This window comes from Eleutherodactylus coqui, chromosome 7 (assembly GCF_035609145.1).
Source record: "Eleutherodactylus coqui strain aEleCoq1 chromosome 7, aEleCoq1.hap1, whole genome shotgun sequence".
Lineage (NCBI taxonomy): Eukaryota > Metazoa > Chordata > Amphibia > Anura > Eleutherodactylidae > Eleutherodactylus > Eleutherodactylus coqui.
This window is the reverse complement of record NC_089843.1, coordinates 4,288,242-4,302,986: the sequence shown is the minus strand read 5'-3', so window position 1 is coordinate 4,302,986 and position 14,745 is coordinate 4,288,242. Positions and strand designations below refer to the sequence as shown.

Here is a 14,745-nt window from a genome sequence, read left to right as displayed (position 1 = left end):
CTCATGTGCATCACCCCAGACATTCCGCCGCTCATGTGCATCACCCCAGACATTCCCCCGCTGAGGTGCATCACCCCAGACATTCCCCCGCTGAGGTGCATCACCCCAGACATTCCCCCGCTGAGGTGCATCACCCCAGACATTCCCCTGCTCAGGTGCATCACCCCAGACATTGCCCCGCTCAGGTGCATCACCCCAGACATTCCCCCGCTCATGTGCATCACCCCAGACATTCCCCCGCTCATGTGCATCACCCCAGACATTTCTCCGCTCATGTACATCACCCCAGACCCCTCCGCCCACTCATGTGCATCACCCCAGACCCCTCCGCCCACTCATGTGCATCACCCCAGACATTCCCCCGCTCATGTGCATCACCCCAGACATTTCTCCGCTCATGTGCATCACCCCAGACCCCTCCGCCCACTCATGTGCATCACCTCAGACATTCCCCCGCTCATGTGCATCACCCCAGACATTTCTCCGCTCATGTGCATCACCCCAGACCCCTCCGCCCACTCATGTGCATCACCCCAGATATTCCTCCGCTCATGTACATCACCCCAGATATTCCTCCGCTCATGTGCATCACCCCAGACATTTCTCCACTCATGTACATCACCCCAGACATTTCTCCGCTCATGTGCATCACCCCAGACCGCCCCCCGCTCATGTGCATCACCCCAGACCGCCCCCCGCTCATGTGCATCACCCCAGACCGCCCCCCCGCTCATGTACATCACCCCAAGTCGCCCCCAGCTCATGTGCATCACCCCAAGTCGCCCCCAGCTCATGTGCATCACCCCAGACCGCCCCCAGCTCATGTGCATCACCTCAGAACCCTCTCACGTGCATCACCCCAGACATTCCCCTGCTCAGGTGCATCACCCCAGACATTCCCCCGCTCATGTGCATCACCCCAGACATTCCTCCGCTCATGTGCATCACCCCAGACATTCCCTCGCTCATGTACATCACCCCAGACATTCTCCTGCTCATGTGCATCACCCCAGACATTCCCCCGCTCATGTGCATCACCCCAGACATTCCCCCGCTCATGTGCATCACTCCAGACATTCCCCCGCTCATGTGCATCACTCCAGACATTCCCCCGCTCATGTGCATCACCCCAGACATTCCCCCGCTCATGTGCATCACCCCAGACATTCCGCCGCTCATGTGCATCACCCCAGACATTCCGCCGCTCATGTACATCACCCCAGACATTCCCTCGCTCATGTACATCACCCCAGACATTCCCTCGCTCATGTACATCACCCCAGACCCCTCCCTCCCATGTGCATCACGCCAGACCCCTCCCTCCCATGTGCATCTCCCCAGACCCCTCCCTCCCGCTCATGTGCATCACCCCAGATCCCTGCCCCTGCTCATGTGCATCACCCCAGACATTCCCTCGCTCATGTGCATCACCCCAGACATTCCCCCGCTCATGTGCATCACCCCAGACATTCCCCCGCTCATGTGCATCACCCCAGACATTCCCCCGCTCATGTGCATCACCCCAGACATTCCCCCGCTCATGTGCATCACCCCAGACATTCCCCCGCTCATGTGCATCACCCCAGACATTCCTCCGCTCATGTGCATCACCCCAGACATTCCCTCGCTCATGTACATCACCCCAGACATTCCCTCGCTCATGTACATCACCCCAGACATTCTCCTGCTCATGTGCATCACCCCAGACATTCTCCCGCTCATGTGCATCACCCCAGACATTCCTCCTCTCATGTGCATCACCTCAGAAACCCCCTTCATGTGCATCACTCCAGACCCCTCCCCCCACTCATGTGCATCACCCTAAACACCCACACTTATGTGCAGCACCCCATACCCCTGCCCCTGCTCATGTGCATCACCCCAGACATTCCCCCGCTCAGGTGCATCACCCCAGACATTCCCCCGCTCAGGTGCATCACCCCAGACATTCCCCCGCTCAGGTGCATCACCCCAGACATTCCCCCGCTCAGGTGCATCACCCCAGACATTCCCCCGCTCATGTGCATCACTCCAGACATTCCCCCGCTCATGTGCATCACTCCAGACATTCCCCCGCTCATGTGCATCACCCCAGACATTCCCCCGCTCATGTGCATCACCCCAGACATTCCGCCGCTCAGGTGCATCACCCCAGACATTCCGCCGCTCAGGTGCATCACCCCAGACATTCCGCCGCTCAGGTGCATCACCCCAGACATTCCGCCGCTCAGGTGCATCACCCCAGACCCCTCCGCCCACTCATGTGCATCACCCCAGACATTCCCCCGCTCATGTGCATCACCCCAGACATTCCCCCGCTCATGTGCATCACCCCAGACATTCCCCCGCTCATGTGCATCACCCCAGACATTCCCTCGCTCATGTGCATCACCCCAGACCCCTCTCCCTCACTCTTGTGCATCACCCCAGATCCCTGCCCCTGCTCATGTGCATCACCCCAGGCATTCCCCCGCTCATCTATACTACACCCCCACTACTTTTGTACTGTATATCACCCCAGACACCAGACTCACCTGCAGCATCTCAGATACACTTACCTGAGATCGACAGTTTTCCTTTACAAGGGAGGCGTTCATCCGTACAGTCGCCATCCGAAGGCCTGGAAAACACAACGACCAATGCAGATGGCCTGTATGATGGTGACACACATCACGTCTCTCTCATACAACATACATGTAATCCTACCTGCGTGTGCTGTGCTGTAGGACCTGCTCCTCCTTGCGGTGCTGCAGTTCAGACATGTATGTCATGATGCGGCTGTTACACACCAGCAGGCTCTTTGCGGCTTCCAGTGCCTGTTCCTTCTGAGTACACGCTCCCAGAAGCTTCACCGCTCCCTCCCGTATCCGCACCTCATGGTCTATACGTTTCTGGATGTCTGTGTCCTACGAGAAAATACAACTGCCGTCAGGCACAGAGGTTCACCCGTCCCGGCGCCAGGTGCAAAGGCCCACCCCCACGCCGAGGTCCACGGGCCCAGGTGCAGAGGCCCACCTCCGCGCCGAGGTCCATGGGCCACGGCGCCGGGCGCAGAGGTCCGCGCGCCCCACCGCCGGGCGCCGGGGGCCAACCCCGGCCCGGGCGCAGCGGTCCAACCCCGGCCCGGGCGCCGCGGTCCGACCCCGGCGCCGCGGTCCGACCCCGGCCCGGGAGCAGCGGTCCGACCCCGGCCCGGGAGCAGCGGTCCGACCCCGGCCCGGGAGCAGCGGTCCGACCCCGGCCCGGGCGCAGCGGTCCGACCCCGGCCCGGGCGCCGGGAGCAGCGGTCCGACCCCGGCCCGGGCGCCGGGAGCAGCGGTCCGACCCCGGCCCCGGGAGCAGCGGTCCGACCCCGGCCCCGGGAGCAGCGGTCCGACCCCGGCCCCGGGAGCAGCGGTCCGACCCCGGCCCCGGGAGCAGCGGTCCGACCCCGGCCCCGGGAGCAGCGGTCCGACCCCGGCCCCGGGAGCAGCGGTCCGACCCCGGCCCCGGGAGCAGCGGTCCGACCCCGGCCCCGGGAGCAGCGGTCCGACCCCGGCCCCGGGAGCAGCGGTCCGACCCCGGCCCCGGGAGCAGCGGTCCGACCCCGGCCCCGGGAGCAGCGGTCCGACCCCGGCCCCGGGAGCAGCGGTCCGACCCCGGCCCCGGGAGCAGCGGTCCGACCCCGGCCCCGGGAGCAGCGGTCCGACCCCGGCCCCGGGAGCAGCGGTCCGACCCCGGCCCCGGGAGCAGCGGTCCGACCCCGGCCCCGGGAGCAGCGGTCCGACCCCGGCCCCGGGAGCAGCGGTCCGACCCCGGCCCCGGGAGCAGCGGTCCGACCCCGGCCCCGGGAGCAGCGGTCCGACCCCGGCCCCGGGAGCAGCGGTCCGACCCCGGCCCCGGGAGCAGCGGTCCGACCCCGGCCCCGGGAGCAGCGGTCCGACCCCGGCCCCGGGAGCAGCGGTCCGACCCCGGCCCCGGGAGCAGCGGTCCGACCCCGGCCCGGGAGCAGCGGTCCGACCCCGGCCCGGGCGCCGGGAGCAGCGGTCCGACCGCGGCCCGGGCGCCGGGAGCAGCGGTCCAACCCCGGCCCGGGCGCCGGGAGCAGCGGTCCAACCCCGGCCCGGGCGCCGGGAGCAGCGGTCCAACCCCGGCCCGGGCGCCGGGAGCAGCGGTCCAACCCCGCCCCGGGCGCCGGGAGCAGCGGTCCAACCCCGCCCGGCGTAGAGGTACATAGAAGTGTATGTGGTGCAAGACAGATAACCCAGGATATATACTTGAAGCTACCTGGCACCAGACTGATACCAGCACTTGATAGGTCACCATCAGGACGACCGATATAATGATAACTATGAAGTATATATATCATTTTTCGGTTGGAGACCACTCTTGTACTCCTGACCGGTTCCCACCCCCCCTCATGTACCCCACTTACTGTTTTGCGTCCTCCTCGCTCCATGATTCATGCGAATGGCTATATGTGTGGGTTATGAGCGAGCGTATAGCCACACTAGTAATGACATACACATGGGGGGGGTATGACAGCAGATACAATATCCGCACTTCCCACATATCACTACATAAGAAGTATGTAACTGTACTCGTGTACTGTGCAAGACTGTGTATACAGTATATACTAGTGCATGTGCATATCAGGACTGTGTAGGTGAAGATATACGGGGGCTGGTGGTGATCAGTGTGCAGGCCGCAGTCCCCACAGCTGCAGTAGTGGGGGGGGCTGTAAGTGGTCAGCGACCGAGAGGAAGTAATGGGGAAGGGGGGTCTGCACAAGACACATATGCACAAGCTAAAAATACAAAATGTAGGCGGAGACAAAACAGCTGACACCAACTCCCCCCCCTCCCCCCCCCCCGTGTCATCTACACACGCCATGCCGCTACTGTATCCACACACACTACTAAATATATGTTAACCCCCAACCTGCCAGTGCTGTATCCACAACACACATACTATATATATGTATACTACTGTAGAAGATCGGTGCACAGAATGGCCAGTAGCCAGGCATTCAGGTACTAGAGGTTGGAGAGAACACCTGTGGGTGTGGCAGAAAGTGATATAAAAGTATCAGTTCATTCCACACTCAGGAGGGAAGGTGGCTGCCAACCAGAGCGGGAGGCTGTAGCCAAGTCAGGAACTCGGAGCCTGAAGTCCAGTGTGGACTAGTTTGGGCTCATCACAAGTCTGACAGAGCAGGACACCCGGTGGGAGGATAGTGACGGGGATCTTGCTGGTTGGAAACCCTAAAATCATAGGACGTTCCAGAACGGGTTTACTGTGTGTGGGATATAAAACTGGTGGAAGCCAGAATTGGAAGTAATCCGGCTGTCCAGAGCCTTTATACGTGTGGTGCCAACCATCTTGAATGGAGATCCGAGAGAGTGAGTAATCCCCAGGTTTGTCACACCACACACACACACACACACAGTACACATATATATATATTATATATATATATATATATATAATATATATATATATATATACACACCCACACACACAACCAGTCACTATTTTATCTACACACACACTATATCATAGAATCCTAGACTGGTAGAGTTGGAAGGGACCTCCAGGGTCATCTGGTCCTCTGAGGGTCATCGGGGCCCCAGGATCATTGGGTCCTCCGAGGTCATCGGGTCCAGCCCCCTGCTCAGTGCAGGATCACTAAATCATGCCAGGCAGATACTTGTCCAGCCTCTGAAGACTTCCATTGAAGGAGAACTCCCCACCTCCCGTGGTAACCTGTTCCACTGATTGATCCCCTTCACTGTCTAATATCTAATCTGTGTCTCCTCCCTTTCAGTTTCATCCCATTGCTTCTAGTCTTTCCTTGTACAGATGAGAATAGGGCTGATCCCTCTGCACTGTGACAGCCCTTCAGATATTTGTGGACAGCTATTAAGTCTCCTCTCAGCCTTCTCTTCTGCTAAACATTCCCAGATCCTTTAACCGTTCCTCACAGGACATGATTTGCAGACCGCTCACCATCTTGGTAACTCTTCTCTGAACTTGCTCCAGTTTGTCTGTGTCTTGTATAAAGTGGGGTGCCCAGAACTGGACCCAGTATTCCAGATGAGGTCTGACTAAGGAAGAGTAGAGGGGGATAATGACCTCCCGTGATCCAGACTCTATGCTTCTCTTAATACATCCCAGAATTGTGTTTGCCTTTTTGGCTGCTGCATCACATTGTTGACTCATGTTCAGTCTATGATCTATCAGTATACCCAAGTCTTTTTCACATGTGCTGCTGCTTAACCCGATTCCTCCCATTCTGTATGTACTTTCTTCATTTTTCTTGTCCAGATGTAGGACTTTCATTTCTCCTTGTTAAATACCGTTCTGTTAGTCGCCGCCCACTGTTCAGGCTTTTCTAGATCTTTTTGAATACTCTCTCTCTCTTCCCTCGTGTTAGCTATCCCTCCTAGCTTTGTGTCATCAGCACATTTGATCAGTTTCCCACAATTCCCTCCTCCAGATCATTTATAACAATGTTGACCAACACTGGGCCCAGGACAGAGCCTTGTGGTCCCCACTTGATACATTCTTCCACTTGGATGTGCAGCCATTTATGACCCCTCTTTGAGTCCGATCACTCAGCCAGTTGTGCATCCACCTAACAGTTGCCTTGTCAATCCCAGATTTGGTCACCTTGTCATATACCGTCACACACACTACACATGATAACGGCTGTACATACATGGCCGCTCTGGGCCTCTTGTTTCTGGTTACTTGGTGTAGACCCGTTGCTGGTCCATGTTGATGTATATTAAAAGCTCTGCCTCTATTGCCTTTTGTATCACTGGTGTGTAATTATATATGTACAGCATCATTTGCAAGAAAAAGTAAGTGAACCCTTTGGCAGTCCCTGGATTTCTGCCCCGATTACTAATCCGATGTGGAGCTGATCAGTATTGAGCCTTGTGCAGACCTGGGATGCTGTACTTGTCTATAGTCAATGATGCAAAAGATCCGCCACCTCCCATTTTAACTTATGGTTGTTTTCTCCGGCCCCATGTGACCCGGCGGCATCGCCAGAGACGCTCCCTGTGGAGGAGCAGACGACCAATCGGGTTCCTGGGTCTCTGATCCATGATGAAGGTTCCAAATGTGAGATTCATGCAGCAGGATGCGCCCCGTGCCCGGGCATTGCCCCTGTACAATGTGTCTGATTGTAGCCAAGTCACCGTTCTAGACAAACACAATGTAACGAATCCCCCAGAGTAGCGAGGACACACGTGGGCTGCCTGTCCACGGGCGCTGCGGGGGAACAGCAGAATGATAGGTTCTTTGCAGAGAATCGCAATGGATTTCCCGCTCATGTACATCGGGCGGCGCCGCCCATAGTTATGCTATCCAAGCATCATCGACATGCGAACTACCGCCATGAAATATCGCCCGTGGCCAGCCAGCCTAAATGACCCCCCCCCCCCGCTGTACATCATCCACAGTGCAGGAAGTAACTGGAACGGTGGTGGAAGGGAACGCCGCGGTCTAGGGGGAAGGGGCTACGGTGGAAGGGGACGCCGCGGTCTGGGGGAAGGGGCTACGGTGGAAGGGGACGCCGCGGTCTGGGGGAAGGGGCTACGGTGGAAGGGGACGCCGCGGTCTGGGGGAAGGGGCTACGGTGGAAGGGGACGCCGCGGTCTGGGGGAAGGGGCTACGGTGGAAGGGGACGCCGCGGTCTGGGGGAAGGGGCTACGGTGGAAGGGGACGCCGCGGTCTGGGGGAAGTGGCTACGGTGGAAGGGGACGCCGCGGTCTGGGGGAAGGGGCTACGGTGGAAGGGGACGCCGCGGTCTGGGGGAAGTGGCTACGGTGGAAAGGGACGCCGCGGTCTGGGGGAAGTGGCTACGGTGGAAGGGGACGCCGCGGTCTGGGGGAAGGGGCTACGGTGGAAGGGGACGCCGCGGTCTGGGGGAAGGGGCTACGGTGGAAGGGGACGCCGAGGTCTGGGGGAAGGGGCTACGGTGGAAGGGGACGCCGAGGTCTGGGGGAAGGGGCTACGGTGGAAGGGGACGCCGAGGTCTGGGGGAAGGGGCTACGGTGGAAGGGGACGCCGAGGTCTGGGGGAAGGGGCTACGGTGGAAGGGGACGCCGAGGTCTGGGGGAAGGGGCTACGGTGGAAGGGGACGCCGAGGTCTGGGGGAAGGGGCTACGGTGGAAGGGGACGCCGAGGTCTGGGGGGAAGGGCTACGGTGGAAGGGGACGCCGAGGTCTGGGGGGAAGGGCTACGGTGGAAGGGGACGCCGAGGTCTGGGGGGAAGGGCTACGGTGGAAGGGGACGCCGAGGTCTGGGGGGAAGGGCTACAGTGGAAGGGGACGCCGGAGCCTGGGAGGGGGCATGGTGGAAGAGACATTATACAAAGCTTCTGGGGTTCTGTAGTCGCTTGGTCATTACGGGGTCCTCAGTGCAGAATGAGGGGGGCACAACAAAGTGTAATTTAAAGAAGTAAAGGATAAATGCAGCCTTTTTCGGACCCCCGGTACACGAACGCGATTCCCAGATGCTCTCGCCCTGTAAGGTCATGTGTGCTCACTGTGTCATTCCCAAATAGACGCTATGAAAGGGTTAATTTTGCACCGTCAGCAGCGCGGGGGCCGACAGACCCCAATGTCCTCTCCAAATGTCAGGACACAACAAGACACAGAAAGCATTGTGTGACCGAGGCGTGAGCGGCGCCGCCACTGCCGTGACCCTCCAGATGGGAGCGCAGACCACCAACTAGGTGCCACAGTCACTGCTCCTCGCAGACCCCAGAACCGGGCGATGTGGGCAAGGCTCAGGACACGAGGTGGCATGTCTAGGTGGTCTTAGGTCCAGCACATCTGTGGACAACCTCTACGGGGGTCCTGCTCTGCCAGCACTGTAACAGACCCTCAGCACCTTGGGGACACACAGAGGAGTGCTCCTTGGCTCCTCCCACTGTGGGGTGACCCCGATTACCTGCAGGCTGAGGGCGATCTGCCGGATGTACATCATGTTCATGTCCTGCAGGATCCACAGCTTCTCCTCCATGTCCGACCACAAGTCCGGCGGCTCCCACGGACGGCTCTTGTCCTGCGCCATCACCATCCCACGATGCCCTGCAAACTGACATCTGTCACCCCAACACCCACATGGCGACGGCACCCCAAAATGTTATATCCAGAAAAGGGGGGGGGGGGGGGAGATACTATACAGTGTTATATCCAGGAAGGGGGGATACCATACAGTGTTATATCCAGGGAGGGAAGGGGATACCATACAGTGTTATATCCAGGGGGGGGGGGGGATACCATACAGTTATATCCAGGGGGGGGGGGATACCATACAGTTATATCCAGGGGGGGGGGGGGGGATACTATACAGTGTTATATCCAGGGAGGGGTGGGGGGGAGATACTATACAGTGTTATATCCAGAAAAAGGGGGGATACCATACAGTGTTATATCCAGGGAGGGAGGGGGGATACCATACAGTTATATCCAGGGAGGGGGGGGGGGGGGGCAATACCATACAGTTATATCCAGGGAGGGGGGGGGGGGGGGGGAATACCATACAGTGTTATATCCAGGGAGAGGGGGGGATATTATACAGTGTTATATCCAGGGAGCGGGGATACCATACAGTGTTATATGCAGGGAGGGAGGGGGGATACCATACAGTGTTATATCCAGGGAGGGAGGGGGGATACCATACAGTGTTATATGCAGGGAGGGGGGGATACTATACAGTGTTATATCCAGGGAGGGGGGGATACTATACAGTGTTATATCCAGGGAGAGGGGGGGATACCATACAGTATTATATCCAGGGAGAGGGGGGGATACTATACAGTGTTATATGCAGGTTACAATAGGGTCAGGCGATGTTATAATGAGACATGTCGTTGATTACGAGCAGGGTGATGGGGGTAGAGGGGTCAGCATTTGGGGGTCCCCCCTATATACACACATATAAGCTCCGGCTCGCCGCTGTCCACGTCCTTCTCCTTCTCCTCTTCCTCTCTCCAGCACTTTCCTTCCGCCTCCTGTCTGTCCCTCCTGCTCAAAGACCTCCATTCATGGCCCTACTCCCCTCCCCCTCCCATGTTAACCCCTCACATGCTGGACACTTCACATCACATTCTGCTAGATTCATAGCCTGCAAGATTAATCTGTTTTACTGCAACATGCCGAATCCGTGGAGTACCAGGAGGAGTTACAGGGGGGTGACAGGAGGATGAGAGGGTTATACAAGTAGGTGGAGTTACAGGTTAGGCGAAGGGGTTATATGGGGTAGTGGGAGGGGTTATAGGGGTTCCACAAAGTAATAGAATGGGGGCGGCAGGGGGGTGATCTACTACAAGAGATGACCGGTGACCCCCATATTATATACGTACGTCTAGTGGTAGAGAAGATCAGCAGGTAGGATCCAGCAGTGAACACTAGGGGGCGCTCATGCCCACGGCCCGCAGTGCGCCCGCTGCGGATCGTCTTAAAAGTGATCTTTTAATAATTGCGGGTGGTCGCGGATTCTGTGTTTTTTCCGTACTGATGCACGCCGATTTGAATTGCGGATTCCGCGCGGAAATCAATGAAAAAAATGGCCGACAGATGTTTATGAGAAACCCCTTTTCCCCGCCCACCAGGCTGTAAATCCGCGTGTGATCCGAAAATGCATTTAAATATACGTGCGAATCCGTGATAAAAATGGAGCAGGCTGCGATTTTAGATCCACGCGGATAGTAAATACCATAAGGGGCCAGGAGAGGGCCCGGGGCGCCGGGCGGCCCGAGGAGAGGGCCCGGGGCGCCGGGCGGCCCGAGGAGAGGGCCCGGGGCGCCGGGCGGCCCGAGGAGAGGGCCCGGGGCGCCGGGCGGCCCGAGGAGAGGGCCCGGGGCGCCGGGCGGCCCGAGGAGAGGGCCCGGCGTGCTCACATACATGAGCGTGTCCTTTCTCTTCGTGTTCCTCTGAAAGCATCACCCAGTGATTTCAGTGGGCCCCCTAATGCCTCGCACGGCTCTCTGCAGGATCTTCCGATCCTTTAGTGTGACTCATGCGAGAGGATCAGAGTTTTTGCCTGAAAAATCGCCTCACAACAGCGGGTGAAGTGCAGAAGTGCGATATGGGGCCACGTCTCAGCACCACATCACAGTCGCCCGTGTGCACGTAGCCTTATAGGGAGTCTTAGGCCGGCTGCACATGGCCGTGACGGGCTCCGCCGCGGAATTTCACGGCGGAGCCCGTCACGGCGCCCCCCCAGAGACCTCCAAACTTACCTGCGGATCCGGTGACGCGCCGCAGCATCATGTGACACGTCGGCCGCATCACATGACATGCCCACCGCGTCCTATGACGTGGTGCGGGCAGGTGGGGAAGCGGTTTCACGCTATCTTGCGCTGTGCTACAGCGGAAGATAGCGTGACGTCAAATAGAGCATGCCGCGGGTGAGGACGGGAGAATTCAATAGAACCTAATAGCTGCGGGCAATGCGTTGGAAATCTGTCCGTGGAAGGAGCCCTCAGGCCTCATGTCCACGGGCAAAAGAAGAATTAAAATCCGCAGCGGATCGGATTTTCCCCGTGGACATGAGGCTTGGTGTCACTACAGAACGCAGGTCATGACTTGGGTTGAGGTATTCCGCATCAATTGTCGCCCTTTTGTACCTTCAACAATCAGCCGTTAATAACCAACTTTTCTTCAAAACATCACACCAGGGGCCACAGGGGCCCCATGAGCAGCCTTGTAGCTGCAAGGGATACTGATAAGCAGGCCTGGACACGGGGACCGCTGCGGCCCCTAAACAGGTGGAGTGCAAGTCACTCCATTGTCTCATACTGACGCTATAGGTCCTATCTCACAGACCAGCGCCGGCTGGAGGAGCTGCTGGGGGTAGTAGTCCTCTCACTACCGGCGGACGCTACAAGCAGGGGCAGGTCCCATCTCAAAGACCAGCGCTGATGCTGGAGGAGCTGCTGGCGGTAGTGGTCCTCTCACTACCGGCGGACGCAGCGCTACAAGCTGGGTCAGGTCCTATCTCACAGACCAGCGCTGATGCTGGAGGAGCTGCTGGGGGTAGTAGTCCTCTCACTACCGGCGGACACTACAAGCTGGGTCAGGTCCTATCTCACAGACCAGCGCCGGCTGGAGGAGCTGCTGGGGGTAGTAGTCCTCTCATTACTGGCGGACACAGACGCTACAAGCTGGGGCAGGTCCTATCTCACAGACCAGCATCGGCTGGAAGAGCTGCTGGGGTAGTAGTCCTCTCACTACCGGCGGACGCAGCGCTACAAGCTGGGGCAGGTCCTATCTCACAGACCAGCGCTGATGCTGGAGGAGCTGCTGGGGATAGTAGTCCTCTCACTACCGGCAGACGCTACAAGCTGGGGCAGGTCCCATCTCACAGACCAGCGCTGATGCTGGAGGAGCTGCTGCGGGTAGTAGTCCTCTCACTACCGGCGGACGCAGCGCTACAAGCTGGGGCAGGTCCTATCTCACAGACCAGCGCTGATGCTGGAGGAGCTGCTGGGGGTTGTAGTCCTCTCACTACCGGCGGACGCAGCGCTACAAGCTGGGGCAGGTCCTATCTCACAGACCAGCGTCAATGCTGGAGAAGCTGCTGGGGGCAGTAGTCCTCACTACCGGCGGACGCAGCGCTACAAGCTGGGGCAGGTCCCATCTCACAGACCAGCGCTGATGCTGGAGGAGCTGCTGCGGGTAGTAGTCCTCTCACTACCGGCGGACGCAGCGCTACAAGCTGGGGCAGGTCCTATCTCACAGACAAGTCGTATCTGGAATGTCCCGGCGGGATGAATGCGCCATTGTGAGGAGAGGGGAGGGACTCAGGAGGAGCGTGCAGGCGACGGATATGGATGGGAGACGTCAGTGTATACGGGTCACACGGGTGACAGCGACCGCAGGTATAAACACTGTCCAGCAGTAAGACGTCCCCCTCGCCACCAGCAGCCAATCACAGCGCAGCTTTCATTTCTTAAACTGTGGTGGTAAAATAGCTGCGCTGTGATTGGCTGCCCGGACGTCTTCCTGCTGATACCTAGTGGGACACTGTGTATGGGGCGCCGCCACGCCCCGCACACCCCGGCGGAGGGGTGCCGCCACGCCCCGCACACCCTACGCCACGCTCTACAATATCCAGTTGTTGTCCTCCAGGGGGCGCCGGCAGGGTAATTAGTACGGCGTATTCTTAGTAACCATTACTCCACCGCCTCGTTATGTAACTGCCACATGCAGCACACGGAGAAGATCACAGGGGCTGCGGGGCCCTCAGGAGCCACAAAGGGGTCTGCCTCCAGTATGTGGCCCCCATCACTTCTAGTGTCCCTCTGAACACATAATACCTACTGCACCTCCATATCTACACCCCTACAGTCCTCACGACCCGCCGTATCCAATCCGACCACGCTCCATGCCGTGTATCCAATCCGACCACGCTCCATGCCGTGTATCCAATCCGACCACGCTCCATGCCGTGTATCCAATCCGACCACGCTCCATGCCGTGTATCCAATCCGACCACGCTCCATGCCGTGTATCCAATCCGACCACGCTCCATGCCGTGTATCCAATCCTCTCTGCTGAGCTGTGTATCTAAGCCTCTGACTAGTGGTACACCCTGACTTGCAGGGGCTTGTCTCGAGGAGTGAGTCATGTGGAAGTCATGTCATGTGGAAGTCATGTCCGCTCCACAGCCCGGGACGTTCCCTCCCATCCCTAGGTCCGGCAGCCACAGGGTTAATGTATATAAAGTACTTACCTGTGGGGTGTCCACCAGCATGCTCCTGCGGAACCGACCCCTCCGGATCTCCATCTCCAACGCAGAGCATCGCGCCACCGTCACCCGACTGCGGTGATTGCGAACGAACATGACGAGGAACGATGAGGATCCGGGATTCCAGAGGGGATGAGAGCAGCGCCCGCAGGACTCACCACATACCTGCCGGCCCGCTTCCGTCCATGTGTGTGATATAGCTCTACAGGGAGGAGCCGGAGCCGCCCCCACACCATATCCAACCCACAGAGGGAAGATACTGCCTGGGATATGTCTCCTCACCTGCTGTCTGATATTACATGGACAGCAGTATCTTTTTACATGGGTGGCATTATATACGAGAGTCTCTATTACAGGTGTGATACAGATGCTTACCCTCCATGTACAGTAAAATGTGTGATAATACCACAAAGCAGGGGTAGCATCTCTATGATATTACATGGGGAGCAGCCTCTTTATTACATGGGTGACATTATGCATCCATAGTACATGGGTGATATTATAGGGGGGGGGGGGGGTGTTTGTGGCATATTTGGTATTGCAAATAATAAAAGTCCCCCATGGAATACCACCTACAGAATACAGGCTCCTGCCCACCCCATATGCAATATCACCCATGTGTGATATATGGCGGGGGGTGTATATATCACATGTAATATAGACCCCTTCCTAATCTTATATCATACATGTGACATTACATGGGGGTGCACTGGAACTACATGGGTGATATCACACAGGGAGCAGCGTCTGTATTATTACAGGTGTGATATATACAGGATGAGGGTCTGTAACACATATGGACCTGCACTGCTTGCAGGAACAGAGGCCCCCCATCTACTATTACTGAGCAGCAGGACACAATCCCTGCAGGGATGATGGGAGTGCTGGTGGATGAGATATCTACAGCTTCCCCTGCAGGGAGCGCCGCCCACCAGAGAGACAGCTCCTGGGCCGCCGCCAGCTCCAGATGGTGACAATCACAGAAAAGACACT

The 14,745-nt window shown here is 58.1% G+C and overlaps 1 protein-coding gene across 4 annotated transcripts in view; it reads right to left on the bottom strand.

Annotated features, from left to right (window-relative positions):
• Window positions 1-13,961, bottom strand: part of RTKN (rhotekin) — a 49,414-nt gene extending 35,453 nt beyond the window's left edge. The window contains exons 1-4 of one of the 4 annotated variants that reach the window (XM_066572821.1): window positions 13,738-13,954; window positions 8,947-9,086; window positions 2,707-2,906; window positions 2,559-2,620 (exon numbers count right to left, since the gene is read on the bottom strand). In XM_066572821.1, coding sequence (XP_066428918.1) covers window positions 2,559-2,620; window positions 2,707-2,906; window positions 8,947-9,086; window positions 13,738-13,807 — 472 coding nt within the window. In that variant the 5' untranslated portion in view covers window positions 13,808-13,954. Of the gene's footprint in view, window positions 1-2,558; window positions 2,621-2,706; window positions 2,907-8,946; window positions 9,087-9,936; window positions 10,513-13,737 lie in introns of those variants that run through there. The other 3 variants (XM_066572822.1, XM_066572824.1, XM_066572823.1) reach the window with 3 other exon arrangements.
• Between the last annotated feature and the right edge of the window lie 784 nt (window positions 13,962-14,745).